A 21,875-nucleotide genomic window follows, 5' to 3' on the forward strand; every position below is an offset into this window, starting at 1 on the left:
ATCAACTCTGGAAGAAAAGCATCAGATTTTGAGGCAGATTTAGGACAAGTGACACAAGTGACAGGGGCTCCCTGGAGATGTCTAGGAACAGGAATCAGTGATTCATGTTTTAGGGAAGATTCACGTTGAGAGCATGCCACAGTGCTACAGTTTCTGCCTGTGCTACCTTCTGCCACTCTTGCTTGCTATTTCCACCTTTCTGAATGCAGGAAAACATAGAGAAAATAATCTGTGTCACAGGGGTACACCCATACAGTGCCCAAAATTGCTTTGTGTGTTATGCAGCATGGATGTGGCCAGCCTTTAATAGGGGCTGGCACCAAGAGGTGCCATCACCTCATGCCTTTGGGACCAGGGGCTGCACCCCAGCCCTGCCGCACTCAGCCGCAGAGACAGTCTTTCAATCTACCAGCAGCAGACCAAATTAGAAATAGAAAAGAAATAACGAAGAGGAAAAAACAGACAAACAAACAAACAAAAACCAAACATTTTCATATGGTAGTAAAACACTGGCCCAGGTTGCCCAGAGAGGTGGTAGATTCCCCATCTCTGGAGACATTCCAGGCCAGGCTGGACAGGGCTCTGAGCAACCCGATCTGGTTGAAGATGCTAGGATAATCAAGGAAAATACTTTGAGCCCTGAAACCTCCTTAAAGTTTATGGGTACCAGGCCATCCATGTGAATTAAACTAAAGCTGACAGTCCCAAAGGGCCACATTAGTTTTGCCACAAAAAAAATCCATGAAAGTAGCACTTCTGTCCCACACTTGGCAGGTTATTAATTTATTTTCATTTGCAGTAACCGTGACCGAGTTACATTCATCTTCCCAGATGTTGTTAGTGATGAAATCTCAAGGAATAAGCCTTTTCTGCTGCTGATGTGCTCTGTGCCAAACCTTGCCTTGAGCCCCTGGCTCCTGCTGTACTTTTCTTGTGTCTGTACTGCTGCTTTGTGATAAATGAAACTTGCAGAATCACACGTACCATGGTGGAGGAACAAGCGTCTTGTCTGGGGAGTGGTCAGTGCCTGAGGCTAGAAACTTGGGTTGTGTGTACATCTGTGGAGGCTCATATAATAACTACAGCAAAGTTATTATAACTAAAGCAAAGGTGCTGAGGCTTTGGTTGTAAATGTCAAGACAAAACGGGAAACAAAGCAAGGCTGAGGAAGGAAAAGAGACCCGTCCCCATGTTCTCCTCCCCACCCCCCTCATCACAACAGGCTGCTTTTCTGCCTTTGTTTTATTTACTCTAAAAGCTTTGCAGTCTTCCCTTCTTGGCACATTTGTAGAGTCCTGGGAAGCTCAGAGTTTACTCTCAGTTACACTGAAAAACCCCAGATGGTATAAATGATCATTTGTAAGTAAATGAATCATCAAAACCTGAAAGCTCTGCAAAAACCCTCTACCAGCCTTTCTAAATTTTTTGTAAAATGCCTCAGAAGCAGATGGCATACTTTACCAGCCGAGTGAAACAGCCGTGTAACCAATTTGTCCGTACAGAGATCAGTTTCATTTCAGCTAATTCCACGTTTTCGAGTACTACAAAGCTCCTTCCCCCACGATGTGACTCCCCCACAGATGCAGGGATGTATCAAACCTCTGTTTGCAAGAGGAGCGAGGAGGCAAAGCTGCCAGGCTCCCACTCGAGGAGCAGCCCCTGGTTTCCCACTCATGTCACTTACCTGCAAACCCATCTGCCAGCCTGGCCGTGAGACGAGTCCCCTAGTGCAGCCATGGCTACAACCTCTCCTTTGTGTCCTTGCTGTCCCCCGGGGCTCTGCATCTTCTCCGTCTGCCTCCATCCACACGTGGATGCCGTGATGGTGGTGCTGCCTGCAGGACCCCAGGCTGCCCCAGGGACCTTGGGCCCCTCTTTGGGGGCACCAGACTGTCCCCTACCAGATGCACTTTGCAGTCCAGGCCTGGACAGAACCCATACTGCCTGTGGGGGAGATAAGAACAGGTCAGGTCTGGGGGGCACATGGGGCTTTGAGGCACCCCTTGAAGCACCAGCTCAGGTGTGAGGGACAAGCTTAGAAGCAGTCCGAGCATCTGTTTCCTCCCCTTGGCCTGTCGGTTCTCACATCTTAAAACAAAGATCTTCGAAAGTCCTACGCAGCTTTTGCATTGTTACATGGACACCTGGCTCCTAAGATATTCCTAGTAATGCTCATGGTGCCCACAGGCATGGATTTGTGGAGGTGCCCCAACTACCTTTAGAAGGAGCTAGTCAGAACATACATCCATATATACATATAGTGCATGTATGAGTTTGTCTCTCTCCATATATACTTATGCATGTACTAAGCAGATACAGATATGTGCTTGCATGCCTATACGTGCTACCAGTCAGACCTCTGACGTCAATGTAGACACAGCTGGTATTTAAGAATAAATGAGGAATTAAAGCGGTTTTATCTACTGGATAAAGCAATAGCTGGAGAGCAGTTTCATCCTGCTTCCTGCAGCAGCCAGTCCTCTCTTTTGGTGTCTCCGACACATTTCCACCAGGCTCTGGAGGCTTTAAAGGAAGCTGATTCCCAGGCAATCCCCTGCCGTCCCAGCCTTGGCCACACGGAGATGGGCTCTGTGCCATCCCGGCGATGAAGCAATTTTGGCGTGCTCCTTTCCTGAGTCTGCCGGTTCCTCAGACGTGGTGACGTGTGGTTGTATCAACCAGAGCTGGATCAGCCTCTGCTGAAATGAAACGGCAGGCCAGGGTGGCCACGCTTGTGCTGGTGGAAAGGGTTGAGATTTTTCGGCCTCAAAATTAGAGCCAGACTGTTACTGAAGATGCTACAACAGATATTTTATTTATGCTATTTGCAGTAGTTTCTATGTACAGAATCACAGAATCACAGGGGACCTCTGAAGATCGTCTAATCCAACCCACCTGCTAAAGCAGGGTCACCCAGAGCAGATCACACAGGAATGTGTCCAGGCCGGTTTTGAATGTCTCCAGAGATGGAGACTCCACAACCTCTCTGGGCAGCCTGTTCCAGTGCTCTGGAACCCTCAAAGTAAAGAAGTTTCTCCTAATGTTTAGGCGGACCCTCCTGTGCTTCAGTCTGTGCCCATTGCCCCTCATGGTATTGTTGGAAACCACTGAAAAGAGTGTGGTCCCATCCTCCTTACACCCACCCTTGAGATATTTATAAGCATTGATAAGATCTCCTCTCAGCCTTCTCTTCTCCAGGCTGAACAGACCCAGCTCTCTCAGTCTCTTTTCATAAGAAAGATGTTCTAGGCCCCTGATCATCTTTGTAGCTCTAATACATGATACATTTAATGAACATATTTAACTACACTCCTTTTCCAGACAGAGACAGCTGGACAGAGTCAGAAAACTCCTTTCCAGATCTGCAGGTTTCCTTTTTTTTTCATTGAGTACCCAGTGACAGCTTCCAGCCTTCAGCGGTGCTACGTACACCACGCCACGTGTCACATTCATGATCCCGTTGATCACAGGAGAGTGAAATATAATAACTCCTTCAGACTGCATACCAGAGCCTCTTCATGGCATCGTATCAGTAAGAAACGCAGAGGGGAGCCCATAATAAATGTTACAAGGGGAAATACCTTTGACTGATAAGGAGCTGGGCAGATGACAAATCACAAAAGCCTCCAGTGAACCCCTCAGGAGCAGATAACCTTGAGACGTACCTGTATATAAAGATTAAACAGCAACCCGAGCTCAGCAGAGATTTATAGAGCTTTGCAAGTGACTTGGTTTCACTGTTTGCTTTTGTAGTAATTTCTGGACTTTATTGTTAGTTTCTGTCTGTTAATATTCTTGCGGATCCAAATATACAGGCATAGAGAAATCACCCCAGAAAAAAAAAGAAAAAAAAAAAAGAAAAAAATAATTTATTTGAAATATTTTACAAAGAGTTTTTATAGAACAATATCCCTAGCGAATGAGAAAGACAATCAGGAAAGGGCACAGTACACCTGTGAGCAAGGCTGTGCAAAGATATAAATAAAAACATTAAGGATAAAATATATTGACATGTTTGAGCTTACTGGCTAAATCTAGTTATTCATTCCTCTGTTAAGTGGCAGCCCTAGTTATTACGGGCTATATATTTTTGCTAAGACAAATATGCGAGGCAGTAAATGCCTTCGTTAGTATGCTTCAACAGGAAGGGTAGTGGCTACTGCTGCTATTCGAGGCCTCTCAGGGAAAATACCCATGGGTAAAAATACCCAACAAACGTGGCCAATTACAGGCTGGGTCAAAACCTTAATAAGGGAGATCACTCTGCCTAATGGCTAAAGCAAGAGAGTAGGGACCTGAAATGGTGAGGTACTATTCTGAACATCAGGGAATATTTTTTACTTTGAGGGTGACTGAGCCCTGGCACAGGTTGCCCAGAGAGGTTGTGGAGTCTCCATCCTTGGAGATATTGGAAAACAAACATCTGGACATGGTCCTGGACAACGGGCCCTAGGTGATCCTGCTTGAGAAGGAGAGTTGGAACAGACGACCTCCAGAGGTCCAGTCCAACTGCAACTGTTCTGTGATTATGTCATTTGTTGCTCAACTATTGAGTCACTCCAGCTTTGGTCGATTGCCTCTGGTTCTTTGTCTATTAAAAGGGTATAAATTTTCCTGATTTGCAAGGATTTGAGGGCTCATAAGGGACATGTTTCCACAGTGTGCGCCACAGGCATTACTGAAGAGATCAATTATGTCCAGGAGCAGTCTGAACCACAGGGCTTGCTTCTCTTTGAAAAAGACAAACACTCAGCGACCACCAAAATCTGGCTCCCCTAGCCTTGCCCTTTCAACTCCCAACCAAAACCTCACACCGTGGGGTCACGGTGCAGCACGCCGGAGCACAGCAAGCAGATCTTTCAGCCAAACCTCCTGTACAGCTGTGCTTCCCTATTACAGGCTGGTGAGGTGGAATTGCGTCGTAAACACAGGGGTGAAAGTCTGCCCTGCCAGAGTTCCCCACGTTCAAGGACGATGCCAATGCGATTGTTCCTGCACGTAGAGAGGGCACTGTGCTTATCTGACCCGACAACTTGACCTGCAAAGTTGAAGGTTGTGACGAGCGGCTGCTCCGTGTCACGCTCACAGAGAGGCAGATGTGCCCCGTAGCCTGTACGAAACACCACGGGCTGACTTCTCACTCCAAACGGACCGTTCAATAACAAAGGGGAAAAAAAAAAAGGTGGGGAGAGGGATTAGATGACAATTGAGCTGTTGTTTGTGCAAGTGGAAGAAATAACTTTTCAGGAACAGGCCATGGGTCAGGGCAGTGGACAATGTGGGCGTTCGCTGGAGAAGTCAGACTAAACAGGCAGTGATGTGTTTTATACTTATGGCACTGTTGGGAGAAAAAAATCATATTAAACATACGCAGGACAACGAGGAAGAACAAACGGCTTATTGTGTGGAAAGCAAAAGTGCTTTGGAAGGGCCAGTAGGACCATCTTGAGTTTTAAATTCATCAGCAGTTTGAGAGATTCAAGATCTGACCTAGCACAGCTTTGGTTCAGACACCTCGGTTGATAAGGCTCAGAGGTCCCCAAATCAAATCACTTTGTTTACTTGTTTCTCTGCCTGTAACCATGTAACACTATGTTTTTTGTTAGATAAATGATCATATCAGTTAAGAGCAAGTGGATGGAAATGCAACGGAAAGGGAAAATTCACATTTAAGGAGAAATGTCACTACTAGGGACAAAGTTCAGCTCCAAGTCTCTGGCTCAATACCCACCGTTGTCCTCAAACTTTGTGTTCGAGTAGGTCTCTGCAGGATGGTCAGACACAATGGAGAAGCCCACAGGCCTCAGAACGTCCCCAGGGACAACCACAAATGCCAGCCCCCTTCAAACTGCTACGAAGCTGATGTTTCCAGCGCACCGCCGCCTCCTTCAGCAGCTCTCGCTTTACGCCACAGCCCCTCTGGGACGCACAGGTACCTTATGCAGGCTATACATTAACAGTGCCAGCTTTCCCAGGGAAAGGCGAGAGAAAGCAGGCAGACAGGTAATTCCTTTTTAAAGTACTTCGGGAACTCAGATTATATAGTAACGCAAAATATTTTTATATCATCCCAGGACATTTCTGTTTGTACTACCGAGCGCTATTTTATTTGTTCCAGCTTTGCCACAGATGCACAAACACTGTGAAAGGAGAAAGAAGGTCTACTTTGTATGATGGCTTTTAAAAAATCAGAAAAGCGAGTAAAATCCATTTCTTAAGAAAACATTCCATTAAAAAAATCACTATATGTTTATAGAAAAGATTTTTTTAACAAAGGTTTAATTTAAAAAAAGTTAATAACTGGGTATTCCAGAAGGTTTGAGTCATCCACAGTAATAATTAGGGGTTTTGTTCCATACAAAATGCTTTATTTAACCTTCATGCCTCCATTCAGATAATTATACAAATGCATACATTTAAAGGTTTAAACTCTATTTCAATTCACAGCTCAATTCATAGGAAAGTTGAATACAGAAAAGCAATGCACCAACAAAATATGTCTGAGACACCATTAAAAACGATAACACTTGTTCATTTAAATCTTTGAGAATAGACTGGAATAATCATCCTCTGACAGAATTTCATTAGGGGACTCCCTTTACATTATCATAGGGCAAAAATCACCATTTTACAGTAAGAGGAAAAAAAGCTCTGAGTATATTTACAATACATACACTATACATAAATACAAGAACAACACTTACATAATATTAATAAACTTATAACATAGGTGTTGCCTAAGCACTACGTAGTATATAAATGCAGAGGAAACTATTGGGAAATTAGATCTTCAGATGATTACTTTTATTTTTTTTTGAAGAAAAGTAATTTTTGCATTTAAAAGCTTTTGAAAAGAAGGCAAAAGAAAGACTTAAGAAACTAATATGTTTGCTTGCTAGCACTGGTATTTTTATTCCTTTTAAGTGTAGGACTTCTATTGACACTATTATCTCTATGGGGTTACCGATAATGACCCTCCCTTTTGCATCTTATCTAGGAAAAAGATTGAGGTGCCGTACATACTAATTCCATTGCTGTGAAGCTTCAATCCCAAATAAATCACTTTGTAAACTTAAGGGATGTTTTTGTATTTTTACACAGGAGGATCAAATGAACACTCATGGGTACATACAACGATAATAACTTGATAAGAAGGAACGACTTGGGGCCAAATGCAACCCCATCCTCAGGATTTTGTTCAACCAATGCCATAGGGGAATTTGCTTCATCCATAAGTGACTTGGCCAAGAACGGTATTTTTCATTGTTGTTTCTTCCTAAACACAGCTGAAAGAACTTTCCAATTTTAATACTATTTTTGACCTCACATGTTGATAGCAGTGTCCAAGTCTCTCTTTCACTTGAGCGTATGAATGTGTGTGTCTCTGTGTGTGGGTTGAAGGTCTTAAGGCTGATGGTGCATGAAACTTCAGTAATTCATTACTACCTCTGTGTATTTTCTATTGCAAGTGCAAATGGGAGATACAACTTTTTAGGGACAGACAGTGGGTCAAGAGAACACACTGTGTGGGTGTTCAGCAGGGAACTTACACTATCAAGGGAGCGATGTAAAGGATGATGAGGAAAGAAATAAACCGTGGGCTTTTCAAAATGAAAAATATAAGATGCATACATGGCATTTTTGGCATGGTGAAGACAAGGTGCCTTTTCCTACCAAAGAACTAACACATGTATGGCTGGCGTCAGCCAATCCTCCCAACACTGCAGGTTTCTAAAGGTGCCTCCACGTAGAACTAAGAACCAAACCCTCTTCACCAACCACAGCCCAGGTGCCAGGTAAGGAACGAATATTTCCTGTGTCCTTCTGACGACGCGTTGCCTGGTGCCCTCCTAAAATCCCCAGCATGAGTTGTGTTTTTTTAATGTGCTTAATATCTGGAGGTTAAGCTCAGTATGACAGAGCAAGTACACGCATGTTCTGATGGATTTATTTCCACCAGTGGCTAATATTTAAAAACAAGATCTTATTAAACTAGCAGTCTTGCCACATGATTAACGGACATGCGTAAACATCTAGTTTTTACATGCAAATCCATGTGCTTTTTTAAAAATGATTTTCCACCTGCACTTTCTTCTGTACATGAGCATCTTCACGCACACCCAATCCTACCTCAGTGCATTAAATCCCAATGCCCACCCTCCCACTCCAGAAACCACCCACTGCTGGCAGCACAAGTCTTGGCAAAAGTGTGGAAGTTTTAAGAACCAAAACTCTGCCTGGATCAACGACAGGTACACATTTAGAGGATGGAAAGCAATCTGCCATGGCAAAAGTACTAGGACAACCAGTTACATTTTGATCTCAAATACATTCATTTTTTAGAAACAGAAGAACCATGAGGGATGGCATTACACTGCTATTTTAAGAATCCATTAGCAGCAGTTCATTTTTTTTTTTTTGTTTCAGAAACCTACCAGAATAAAGAAAAAATAATAACTGAGAAAACAAAAAGAGTGGAAGAGTCACAGCTGACCAGTTTCTCGTAATATCAATTAGTCTATTGATACAAATATTTAGGCCCCTCAAGATAAAATTATCCTTACTCCATTTTAGGAATATCAACTTCTTGTTTGCTATTCAAATACTCTCTAGACTGACAGTCCCCAATTTTTCACTCATTTGTCCCCAAAAGAAAGAAAAGTAAGTGATATATTTTGTCCACTCCTGAAGCCAACCAGTTCTAAGATGATTTTAAATACTATGAGCATTACATGACAAATAGGAAGGAGACATAAGGTGAACTCTGAGTTTCCAGAGTTCGATGTAGAGGATTTTTTAAGAGAAACCTCATTCTACCATATACCTTAAAAAAGCCCCATTGGGCTTATTGCTGGTTTTGGGATTATTTCACTAGAGAATACCCTAGATACATCAGAACATCAGACATAAATTAGGAAGAAATGCCCTAAAACACTGTTTGACAATGAGCTCCATTCATACCTACTGAGAATCAATATGGATATGAGCAATTTGTCAACTAAGGTTCAATTTTTTCTTACAAGTATATGACAGATGTTATCTGAGAAAATAACTAAAACCTCTAACACAACATCTCAACATGTGAAAATACAAATGGCACTTTGTGTTTATTTCTGTGCTGCATTATTGTTCTCCGAGTAAAATTTCATTTTCACCTTACTGTTAACAGAATTCTGTAAGTTATTGCTGTGTAAAAGTATAGGAACATCCCATCAGTTCTAATTACAGGCACTTTCAGTTTCTGTTTCATCTTTTAAAAAAATTTTTAGGCTATCTTGCTGAAGTACGTGTGCATTTTACATGTCACAACTGTCCTGCTACAATTGATTTTGCTGCCATGCTACTGCACCTAGAAGACTAAACTCCCCTGGAATCAGCGAAGAGCAGCTGCCTGTTTCAGCTCTGCAACCTTTATTAAAGATGCATCATGGTCAAGGAAATACAAGGAGAAATAAAACCAAATGAGAGTTTGCTGTTACTGTATCTGCACTTCACTGTAAAATGCCAGAAAGAAAAGAAACGACCAACCCACACAAAAACCCCCAAACCTTTCACATGGTTTTCATTTCGATTGCTTTTTTTCCTTTATTCAGTCAAAGACATTCTGAGTGTTGACTTATTCGACACTGAAGGACTCAGTGTGACTTTGCTATATCACACGCCATCTGCGAAACAGGAAAGAAGAGGCCACTCCATTTTGCAGAGAAAACATGCTCTGACAAAACAGATCCATATTCTTCTTACATTTTGTGTTTAAGCTTTGCAAGACATTATCTTACCAGTTTTCCTGATGAAAGTACATTTTTAAAAATGTACTTCATTGAACCTATGCACACCCCATGTAAACTTTTGAATTTGAAAGTACTTTTCCACTATTATGTATGTTACAGAATATTTAAACTGCTATTAGTAGAATATTTTCAAGGTATTTTGATTTACAAAGATGCAGCATCCTTATATTTTTTGTATTAAAACCTGATTTACTGCAGAAACCGATCAGAATTTAAGGCTCTCCAAGGTACCAGTGGGCATGACTTCATAAGCACATATTACACAGCAACTGTTATGCTACAGTACAACTGTGAAATTATAACAATATCTTTAAATTTCTTTGTGCACTTCTCCAGTTATAAATCACAGGCAAAGAAATAATAACATGAGATAGTTAAGTACTTAAGAAGGTAGTATTTTCTTTTACAGTGTTTATTTCCAATTCTTCCTTTTATTATTATTATTTTTTTTTTAAGTAAACATGTTTATTACCTGCACATGGGTGGAGGAACATGGAAATGCTGGGGTTTATATGCACGAGTGTAGGGATGAGCATACAGGACCAGCGTGGATTATTTACCGAACAATCTCAAGACTTGTCTGCTGTGGAAGATGCAGTTTCACACACTGACCTTTCCAAACCAAAATTCAAAGTAAAAAATAAGCAGGATATTAATAGGGAAACTGACTCTGATTTAGAGGTACCCATCTTCAATAAAGGAGAAAGAGATTTGTTCCATTAAACAGCATTTATTATCAGAAGATAAATTTATAAATGGCAACTAGAATACATTTTCAATGCGGCTAATGGAAAATGAAACTTATGATCAGTGTTATTCCCATCATTAGAGGGGAGAAAGGCTGTCCAGCTATTTATCTATGCTCTGCACTGCGAGTTTACCCCAGACATCAACATCACTGATGTAATTTTCAACACTGTTAATTTTGTTATACATTACTTCGGCAAATGATCATATATACAGGTCAGTCTAAATCTATTTAATTAATTGTGTAAGCATGATAGAGAGTAAGGAATACTGCATCTTCATCCCCAAGTATAAATTGCTGTTGCAATGAGCCAATTTTACAGTGTTGAATAAAACAGGCGCTCAAAAAACGATGACAATTTACAATTTAAAAAGTTCTGTATCAAAGCTGTTTGCTCTTTACTTTTTCCTATAATGCTGGCTACTGAGATTTCCTGACAAATCAATTGAACCCTTTTGAAAACACGAAATCTGACACCTTGTGGCCTAGCTTGCTTTGTAAGCTGTAACGGGCACAGTGGATACTACCCATGTTTACTCACACTTAGAAGCATAATATCTCTGTCTTTCTGAAAGAATGGGATGCTGAATATTTGCCTCTCCCAACTGCTCAATTAAGATGGACCTACTGTGTTGTGTCAAGAATGAGATCTGATATTTCTGCATGCTACATATGACCTTTGCCACAGTTAGGAAATGTCACAGATCTGCGGTAGGACACCAGGATTTTTGAGGAAACCACCCTGGAGCAATTGCTCTTGGTCTTTGCATAAGCACAAGTTTGGTGGGTCTGAAACGCAGCCACTGAGAGAAGGACACCCTGAGAATCTGCGGGGCATCAGCTCCAAATCCAAATACTCCCCTCACACACAGTAACTTCTCTTAAAATACTTCTGAAGGGGAAAACAAACCAGAAAACAACATCACAGAGTATTTTGGGTCAAAGCCTGCAAATGCTGGTGCAAAAAGGAGTGTGACCAGCAGGTCGAGGGAGGTGATTCTGCCCCTCTACTCCACTCTTGTGAGATCCCACATGGAGTTCTTTTTCCAGCTCTGGAGCCCCCAACAGACGATCCAGAGGAAGCCACAAAGATGATCAGAGGGCTGGAACACCTCTCCTGTGAAGACAGGCTGGGATTGTCAGCCTGGAGAAGGCTCCAGGAAGACCTTTTAGCAGCCATCCAGTACCTAAAGTGGACCTACAAGACAGCTGGAGTGGGACTTTTGACAAGGGCATGTAGTGATAAGACAAGGCGTAATGGCTTTAAACTGAAAGAGTGTAGATTTAGATTAGATATGAGGAAGAAATTCTTCACGGTGAGGGTGCTGAGGCACTGGAACAGGCTGCCCAGAGAAGTTGTGGATGCCCCATCCCTGGAAGTGTTCAAGGTCAGGCCGGATGGGGCTTTGAGCAACCTGGTCCAGTGGAAGGTGTCCCTGCCCAGGGGATTGGAACTAGGTGATCTTTAAAGTCCTTTTCAACACAAACCATTCTATGATTCTATGAATAAGAAACTCGCCAAGAACCATACTGGGTAGCTTGAAACCCAGTGGCGGACTGCTGCTGGAAGTGTAAGTTGTCCAGAGGTAACAGCATCACAAAAAAGCCCTCGTATGGATGCTGGAAAGGCTGAGGATATACTTCCTGTGAAATGAGAAAATTTAGCGTACACCCCTTTACCTTTTGGTTTCATTCTGTTACCACTGACACGCTCTGTGGCAGTGCCCCTTGGCGTGAGCGCTGCTTTGACTCTATGTCACTTTGGGGTTTCTTGAATAAAAGCAGGCCCTCTTTCTGTTGCAGTGTTTCCTACACATCAAGTAGTGGGCAACCAGCTGAAAGACAAGGGATTCACACAGACCAGCCTCGGGAGATGAGCCTCCCCAGGGTCTCTGATACACATGCCCCTCCTTGGGGCAGTTCAGAGCTGAATGCTGAAATTTAAGGCTTCTCAGTTTCTCTCAGAGGAGTTTTTTCTCTGTTCACTGACTACAGGGGAAGCCTAAAGAGGACACTGGTCTCTCTCAGTTATACCCTGCCTTTGTGAATAACATCAGAGATGATCTCTCTCACTGCTCCTCTTGTATGCTAACAGAATGACCGTGCGAGTTTCTGGTCAAACAAGCTTAACTTTCTGTGGGAGAAAATCATCAGAGTCTGAAAGGAATTCTGTATGACATCAGTTCTTCAACTAAATTACTGCTATTCAAGTAATTAGTCGGTAAAACGTTCTCGGGCAGGAAAAGAGTTTTATCAATTGACTTCTACCTGACCTGACTTCTTTCCCTAAACGCTGAGAACAACAGATCCATTTAAGGGGACGATACTGAAGTACAGAAAAGACAGACATGGGACATAATCCATGACCGACAACCACTTTTTTAAACCAACAGCAGCGACGCTGCTGGGAAAGGCCCAGGTCTGCTGCCCTGTGGTGCCTCACAGCCTGTCCAGAAGCCCTGATCCATCGCAGCCTCTTCACGAACACTCGGTGCCTCTGCTTCATTCCTGATTTGGAGCTGGGTACCAAAACGTTCCTGAATTTGGTGGAAGCTGATTACCGACACAGTCAATGTGAATTGATAGAGGCAATTTTCCCACAATGGCTGCAAATGATTAATCTTGGGTTTCTCTGCAGAGGGAAGCCTGAGCTTTACCGGTATTGAAGTTCTTCTTTCAGAGAGCTGATAAGATATTTGGTACCGCGGAATATTAAGAATGTCTTTAAAGACCATCAAAGTCTAGGGCCTGGAATGCTGTTATAAAGTGTTATCCCAGTCACACTAATCCTCAATTAACTGTAATTGCTTTCAGTATCCGTACGGGTAGTCTGTGCTGTTTTTTCTTAAAGATTACCTAAATTTCAGAATCCCCCAACATTACTACGGTTACTTCAGGAATCAGAGATTAATTCAGACTGGTCAAACATTTAAAAATGAACAAGTGGTATCACAAGTTTAATATGTGCGATTCCTGGAACCAAATACTCATAATTAAATGCATTGCAAAAGACCTTTATGTATACATCTTTCATCTCTAAGCTATAAAAATCTCAACACTTAAAAAATCTTGCCAAGCCTCCTCTTTGTCAAATTTAGCTGAATAGGCAGATCCTCGTAAGGAAAGAAAACAGAAAAATGCTATTCCATTTGCATGAACAACTGATGACTAAAAGTTTCTCTCTTTCTTATGTAATTAAATTAATACAAATTGGTTCACAATTACAGGGCTGTATGGGAATGATCAAGAATTTCCTTTTATTTAATATGAAAAGGCTTGGATCGAAAATCCCAGCAGAGACAGCCACTGGTACCCATATAAAGGGCCATTTATACGATACTACACAGCTGGCAAAATCTTGTTATTCCCTAACTCCCAGGGAGAAACCTAATGTCTTGCAGAGCACCGCCACAGAAACATTTCTCTTTCCAACTTACGGTTCGCCCACTGAGTCCTCAACGATCAGTTCTGTGCTTTATCTTTCTTGCTTTCCAGACACATGTATTATGTTGAAGGAAATGAAAGTACTTAATTGTGCTACCTAGCAGGTCAGTGAAACCATCAGAAAGATTAACTTAAATGATCTTACGTGCCTACCTCTGCATACCCCTCCCGTCTGTTGGCGTGGGGTAAACTATTGTCTCGAGAGCCAATTTACTCATTATTGCTTTTTCTCTGCAAGAGATACAGCCGTTTCTTCTCTGTTTCGTTTTGTTGGTACATTGAATTCCATTTCAAGAATGGCTACACCACTAACCATGGTACCAGTGATTTTAAGATGTTTCCTTGTGTTCAAATAATGGTTGTGGGGAAGAGAATACCTACATGAAAGAAAACTGTATTTTGAGAATAGGGTAGTAGTTTTTAGATGAGCTCTTTCTATACAAATCAGAAAATGGTCCTAAATAAGCCCATGGTAAAATACAGATACTTAATATTGTACTTTCAGCAGAAATGCTGCTGCCCCTTGTTTATTTTACAGACTTCAACAACAACAATAAAAGAAAAGAAAGGGAAAAAAAAAAGAGATAAAAGGTTAAATGGCTGGTGTCCTCTAGGGCATAATGGCAAATTGTGGTACAATATTAAAATGCCACTATTGTTATTGCAAAAGTCTGCTCAAGTGACCCTTCAGCTCCGACAGCGGGACCTCTCCAGCAGAATCTTCTTGCCTACTCACACGCAGCTTGTCTGTAGCACAGCTCGGGCACAACGCTGACACCGGCCAGATGGTATTCAAAACAAGGGGAAAAGACGGGATAATAAAGGTTTAGTGGTCTTGCTCTCATCATCATCATCATCATCATCATCATCATCGGTTTGTGGTATCTAATCCTCCAATCAGCAGTGATTCTTCAGGAACAAAATGTTCGACAGCTGAGAAAACATACAAGCTATAAACATTTTTTGTCAAAGGATGCAGCATGTAAAATAATGCCCATTCCTGTAGCATTTCGGCTGCTATTTCCCAGGTGACTGTGGTGACACTTTCAGGGGGTAGCCATGCTGAGGGGCAGACAGGGTTAACTTCAGATGGCGAGGAGAAGAGTGGCACTTCTTTTCCTGCTTTTTTTTTTTCTTTAAATTCCTGTTATTATTTTTTGTTACGGACATCAGGGAAAGCCCTGCCTGTTAACACTGTAGAGGGGGTGGGGGGGACTCAGCCCTGCTGAATCCACTCCGGGTAGTTAAGAGACCCAGCTCTTAAACTCGGCTGGAACAGGTAGCGTTTCTCAAACCAGCATGTGCCTGCGGCGGTGGAGCGCCAAGTGATCTGAGCGGGAGAAGCTGCGGTCACAGTCTGCACACTTGAACGGCTTCACTCCCGTGTGCTTGCGGTAATGCCTCGTCAGTTCGTCGGAGCGAGCAAACTTCCAGGTGCAGCCTTCCCAGGTACATTTGTACGGTTTTTCTCCTGGGGGAGACAAAAGAAAGAGGGGAGGGGGGAAGGAGGAAAAACAGGTGGTGATTTTCCCCTTGCTGCTCTTAATCCCCACAACCCCCCCCCACCCCGCACACTTCCCATCAACACCCACCGCCCAGGGGTTGCTTTAGGCCAAATTACACAATTACGAGGTACCAAATCTGCTGAATATAAGGAAAAGGCCTTGAGATTTATCATTCCTCTGGCATTCACATGACTAAGAAAATCAACAGGATTAAGGCAACAATATAGATCCTACCTTGCAGGGGTGATGCGGGGATTAACATCAGGACAAAGGGCTGTGTAATTATTCCCATGATTATCATATGAGTTTGCTACCCTCATCTCGTCAGGCTACACTTTCTCCCAAAATGGCCAGATTTCCCAATATTTTGGCAATTTATCACAGGCTGCCACAGACGTTCAATAATTTTTATGAAGTTTATGAAGGTTTCTTATTATTTGTGTAAACAACACTGCAGGACATTTCTTACCAAGCTGGTAAAAATGAACTACGATTTCCCAATCAAACATAAAAAATTCCTCATTATTTATTGCACTTACTTTCAGTAAAATTAATTTTGCGTTTAAGATGTTACCAGGAACAGTGTAAAATTTTTAAATGTACTCAGCCACGAGACTTTGAGGCCCCTTCCAATCCCAAACAAACTGTGATATTTGCACAATGCTGTTGATAAATACCCTTTTACTTCAATAAGATCAGACTTGGGATGAGTGCAGATTTTTGAGTGCAGATTCTTCCCACCCTCTACTTTTTATTTAAAGGTAAGTATGAGGCGTGCCCCACATTCTGTGTCGTATCATGTCAGAGGAAAAGAATATTACAGCAAAATTGCATTTTGTGCTTTCATAAAGCAAAATGTTATAAACCCCCATTTTTTGTCATGTTTGTAGGTTACAGGTATTTGTGATTTCTATCACCCGCCCTCAATATCTACATGTTAAATGCTCTTGGCAGTTGCTTTGATCCCAGAGTTGAGCATGCCCCAAAACTGAGGGAAACTGTGTGAGGTCCGTATGTATCTCTCTTTGGTGTGTCAAAAAATGACTTTTTTAACTCCCTTTTGGAAAACAGCTAATCACCACCAGGACAACACAAGAGCATCTCTGCAACAACCATTTCCTTCGTCAGGCACAGTCATTCCTGAGTTATTTATTCTCTCTTCAGAATCACAGGCAGCTTGCAAGGAGCTATTTCAATTGATCGAACCAGTGACACAACACTTGCTTTGTCGTAGGCAGCACCTCCCTCCGTGCGTCTCTTCGCGAGTCAATAAATGCTTTGCTGAGAGCTCTCAGTTTCAAAAGAAAATTCCAGAGTAAGAATATCATCACAAAGTTCAAACAGCCCTGAAAAGTCCAGCTGAAACAGCCACGGGTGCCTCCGTAAGGAAATGGGATGCTGTACAGGCATGTCAGCAGGGCTGTCAGCAACATCTGAGCTCCTTGGGTCGGTACCTTCTGTGCACCATCTGGGCTCTGCTGCAGTTTTGATGTCAGACCGGGGTGGGGAACAGCTGCGGTAAGAAGAACCCAGCAATCCAGGCTCTGAGGTGACCACAGCCCACGGCTGCATCAGCAGCAACTTAGCCTAGATGATTTTACAGTCCTCAGCCAAGCACAAGGCACCAAATAGTGTTTATTGCCCCTGGGTGGCCAGAGCATTGGGCACCTGGAATCTGGCAGCTGCCATGAGCTGGATGGGCACGAGCTACATGGCCGATAGTGGGTTGTATGCTCTTGCCAATGACAAAATGCGACAAAATGTGTTCAGATTCAACACCAAACTGTCTTACACATGTGGCCTTGCCACAAACAGTTGGTGCTATAATACAGCAGCCTCCCCATTCGACCTGGGAGGTCCATCCTAATGGCCTCGTCACACCGCATCAGGAGTTTCCAAGTGGAGCACCTGCCCTCTCCATCCTCAATGTACTTTAAAAAGTCTCTTTTTTATTAGACTCTGGATACTTCCTCAATTGGTTTCTTTGACCACAGAGACTTCCAGAGCAAAATGAGGAGGTATTTCCTAAGCTCTGGATTGTTATTTAAAAGCATCTGAAATTCAAAGTCTCTCTCTGCCCCAATATCCTCCCCCCTGCAATGGCCTCTTTGCTACACAAATCCCAGATCTTCCTTCCCTTGGCAGAATACAAATGGAGAACCAGTGCAGGGAGGGATGGCTGGTGAAAGAGAAATATCAGAAATAGTTTGTTCGTCCATTTAAACAGTAACACTTTGGGTAAAAAGCGAGTGAGCTGATGGAAGGACATAAGCGTGGGTCACTCAGCTGGAGCTCCGAGGTGTTGCTTCCAGCCTCCCTCCTCAGCGAGTCCTGCTAACCCAGCCCCTATAGAGCTACACAAACAAGACAGGACTAACCGCATTCCTCTCAAGCTATTTACAAGGAAAAAAAAAAAAATTGCTCTTACAAGCTCAATCTAAGAAGACCTTTCATTATTTTCAATTAATTACATGTGTATAGCCAAAGAAAAAACAGGCAAAGCAGCATTACTCCGAAGACATCCACTCACATGCACCTTAAAAAAACCACTGTGAAGTGTGAAAGGCATGATCTTTCATTAAGAATAATCAACAAAATTTTATGCAAACTTAATTTTTAGGGGAAGAATAAAAATATTAATTTTCTGTTAAACACCTCTATTATCTATGGATGGAAAAGTGCTAGAAAAAAATGTTCTTCATAGGCAATACTATACTAACTCTTAACCTTTTATTAACATCCCAGACATGAAGATTGACCACTGAGTTTGTAAAAGGCAGAAGATCCAGGAGTTCAAAGGATGGAGAAAGGACCAGCAGGAGCAGAACTGCTAGTGGATGGGAATCTGGTGTCAAGATAGCACACACCAGCTTTGGCTGATCAACTTGAGCACTCACAGGTGAAATTCTCGGTATAATCAACACAGAGAGGCTGGACCTCAGCAACCCAGAAAAGGGTGAGTGAGGAGGTGGACAAAACTAGTTTGTTAATTGGAAGAAACTAGCCCTAGTGCATACGTGTATATAGATATATATATATATACATTGACATTTCAAGACTGGATTGCAGTGAAGTCAAATACTCAACCATTTTGACTCAGATACTTCTGCCTCTTTGTGAGCCCTTGAGTTTAAGTATCTAAGAAACTCTCAGGTTCAAAGCGTGGGCAGGTTTCTGCTCCTTCGATGGCTCGGCAGCCATGGGAGCAAGGGTGCAGAGTTACTGTCATACACCCCGACACTCGAATTCTCCCTCAGCTCTAAGAGCAGGTGAGTCTTGCCCAGGATGGTGGAAACACGGGAATGAATGAGAAGATGAAACAGTGCATGATTTTTAGACAACAGGAGTCAAAAGAGCTGCAGAAAGAGAATAAGAACCTGCAGCAATCTGCACGAGGAGAAGAAGAAAACTGGAAAAAGACAAAACCCCGTTAGTTCAGTTTTCAGAATCTTTAAGGCTTTAGACTTACAGAAGTTACCCATTTAACAGTAAATGCCTGAAGCTGTGAATGTATTAATGGGAGCTGACCCTCTACTTTTGCACTTGTCTTTGAGAGCTCTATTGTTTTGTCCTGAAAACTGACAAAAAGATCCTAAAGCACAGAAAAATTGTATTCTGACACTATTCCACAGCCCTGTCTCACAATACATGGACAGCATGAACAGTGAACAGTATGCCATGGCATGCATTTATATGGACCAAGGAGGACCCTGGAGCATGAAGAAGTTCTTCTAGACAGTTCCCTGCAGAAAATTAGTATTTTCTATTGTTTGTAGAAGTCAGTTATGAAGTTTTAGAGGTATGACTCAAATCTCAAATGGAACTAGTATTTTTTTTAATCTTCTATTAACAAAATATCTATTTCTAAGAGCTCTCCAAAACTTTGCCTTTTGTACTCTAGATGGCACAATCGAAATGAGTTTAATTACTTTTAACATACTGTTTTTTCTACCTTACGACTCTTCTCACTTAAGCACTTAAGAACATAGTTACAACAGTTACTCATTAAATCTCCTTAAACTCAAGCAAATAATGAATTAATAATGCTGACCAATGACCACTGCCAAGCCAATCCTTCCAAAATTTTCCAAACCTTCCCACAGCCCAACATCTCTCTTCCCGTACCCTTATTCATACACTCTAACATCTGAAAGATCATTCACCCAAGTAAATAAATCTCTTTCAAAACTTTTACCTGATGACATTCACATATTCCTTAAAAAAAACCAAACAACCCCTATGTGTGTGCCGGCAGGAGACCAGGCCATGGAACAGATGAAGGGACTGGGGTCTGTTCTATCCTGGGCAGAATTTCCCTCATGGTACGTTCCTTGGCAGTTATCCTCTGCCCATCAACTAGCTGGTATCGTGGTATTTGATGCCAGATGCTTCAAAGACAGGCACCACAAAACCACCATGTAAATAGTTACGGGTTATTCTGCCAGCAGGCAAACTGCTCTGGAGCTCCAGGAAACAGCCGGGCTAATGTTCCCTAGGCAAGAAACTTTATTTACGGCAATTGCAGATGCTGTGTGTACTCCCCGCGCACTTGCAGTTCCTTTCATTTGTGTGTTATTTAAGCTTCATTTATTCATGAGTTTAGCAGGCTCTTGGCAACCATGTCATTAAGTAATGATGAGGTAACACCATCTCCTACCCGGACAGAAAACATCCCAGTGATCAAGTTCTAAACCAATTTCTTTCTCTGACATCCACTCACCTCTCTCCCTGGTATTACGTCCCTTCTCATTTGTGTCCTCTCCAGAGATTCCCATCTTCCTAATTTTTCTGCACATGTAATTCTTACCATGAATTCGAGTTATTACATCACTTCTCTGCGGCCCCTTCCTGCAACAGTGCTCAACATTTTAAAATACTGGTCACATTTTCATTCCAAATAAGAATCAACTAGAATCAACTAGAAAATACATATTAAGGGACTGTTCAGGGGTATGGGCCAGATTTTTCTGTATTTAAGCTTTCAACACCCTGTGAAAGAGTCACATGCTGATATTCCACTTTTGAGAAGGACAAGGCTAGAAAATCACTTGGAAACAAAATATCATTTATAGTTTCCAAATTGGGAGGGTGGGAGCACAGGGGAGATGCCGGCCCTCACTCCACTGATGAAATAGAATTGTTCTGAGTCAAACTTTTATGGTGTAACAGGTGGCACTTGCCCAGCCCTGTTATCTACAGCCACATCTTTATACAGAGTTTCTATTGCCATTACTCTTGGAGGAGTGTTCCCCACAGAAAACCAGAGTGAGGCCCTAAGGGTTTAGCCCATAGTAAGTTGAAAAACAAAAAGAAATAATTCAGCAAGCATGCCTCTGCCTCTGTCTGATGATGTTAAATTTTCTAGTCGAAGTCAATGGATTTGCAGCTTTTCAGGGTTGAGGACATCTCCTGGTGGTTCCCAGTTTGCTTTCTGCTACAGGATATTATCATACAAAGTGTGGATTTATGTCGTCTGGTTTCAGCTCCCATGTAAACACCAGAATTGTTCTGAAACATACGGGACAGTCACGCTGCACCTACACTGATGGGACTCTGGAAGGGATCATAAATTGGAAACCACAAATGATGGCTAATTAGATTTTGCATTTCTACTAAAAATAAGCAACTTCAGGCAGAAAATTATCTTTTTACAGCAAAACCACTATCTGATAATGAACAGCCTCAAGCACTCCAAGAGAAAGAGGGCAGCTTCGCTTTTAGACACAGGGGAAAGTGAAAAATAACTCTTATATCTGGTGTGATATTTTTATAATTTTTAATGAAAAAATACCAGAGTACTTATAAAGCACTTTCCAACTTCCAAGTGCCTTATAAAGCTCATTTTTTTTTCTTCCAATAAGTATAGTACTTCTTAAAAGTCTGTCTTCATAATGGCACTGTGGAACAAATATCGTGTCCATTCTGCAGGTAGGAAAAGCAACCCAGTGAGCATGCAGCGAGCCTTCCCAAAACTGCAGAGAAAATGCACAGCAATGTTATGACTGACATATTGGGAACACCTTTCTGTAATGAAACTGCAAGATCTTGGTTTCATCCCCTTAGAAGTTGGAAATATTTTCAGTCATTTTGATGTGAAAGTCCAATTCAATTATTTAGATGTCCTTCAGAAGGTCATTTGGGATCTCTGTTTCCAAGTTACCGATTCACCGTATGTCTTTGATGACCACACTGAATTTGACTTTTGCATTTCAATACTGTTAAAATACGCAAATAAAATATCTTTCTGGGAAGAGATTAAAGTTTCTTATCAGTTTAGAAAGTCTGGGAAAATAATTTCTATAGGCAGAACAGGAACATACTGTGCTGACTGTAACACGTCTTGAAATTCAGGTTTTTTATTCCAGGGACATGGTTTCTTAATGTGAA

At 42.1% G+C, this 21,875-nt stretch overlaps 1 protein-coding gene across 8 annotated transcripts in view; it reads right to left on the bottom strand.

Moving 5' to 3' along the window:
* Positions 1-6,346: 6,346 nt before the first annotated feature.
* KLF12 (KLF transcription factor 12) overlaps positions 6,347-21,875 on the bottom strand; it is a 254,973-nt gene continuing 239,444 nt past the window's right edge. For all 8 annotated transcript variants that reach the window (XM_065055600.1, XM_065055571.1, XM_065055564.1 and 5 more), the window contains one exon: positions 6,347-15,454. In XM_065055600.1, coding sequence (XP_064911672.1) covers positions 15,273-15,454 — 182 coding nt within the window. In that variant the 3' untranslated portion in view covers positions 6,347-15,272. The remainder of the gene's footprint in view (positions 15,455-21,875) is intronic.

The sequence above is a fragment of the Columba livia genome, chromosome 1 (assembly GCF_036013475.1).
Source record: "Columba livia isolate bColLiv1 breed racing homer chromosome 1, bColLiv1.pat.W.v2, whole genome shotgun sequence".
NCBI classification, from domain to species: domain Eukaryota; kingdom Metazoa; phylum Chordata; class Aves; order Columbiformes; family Columbidae; genus Columba; species Columba livia.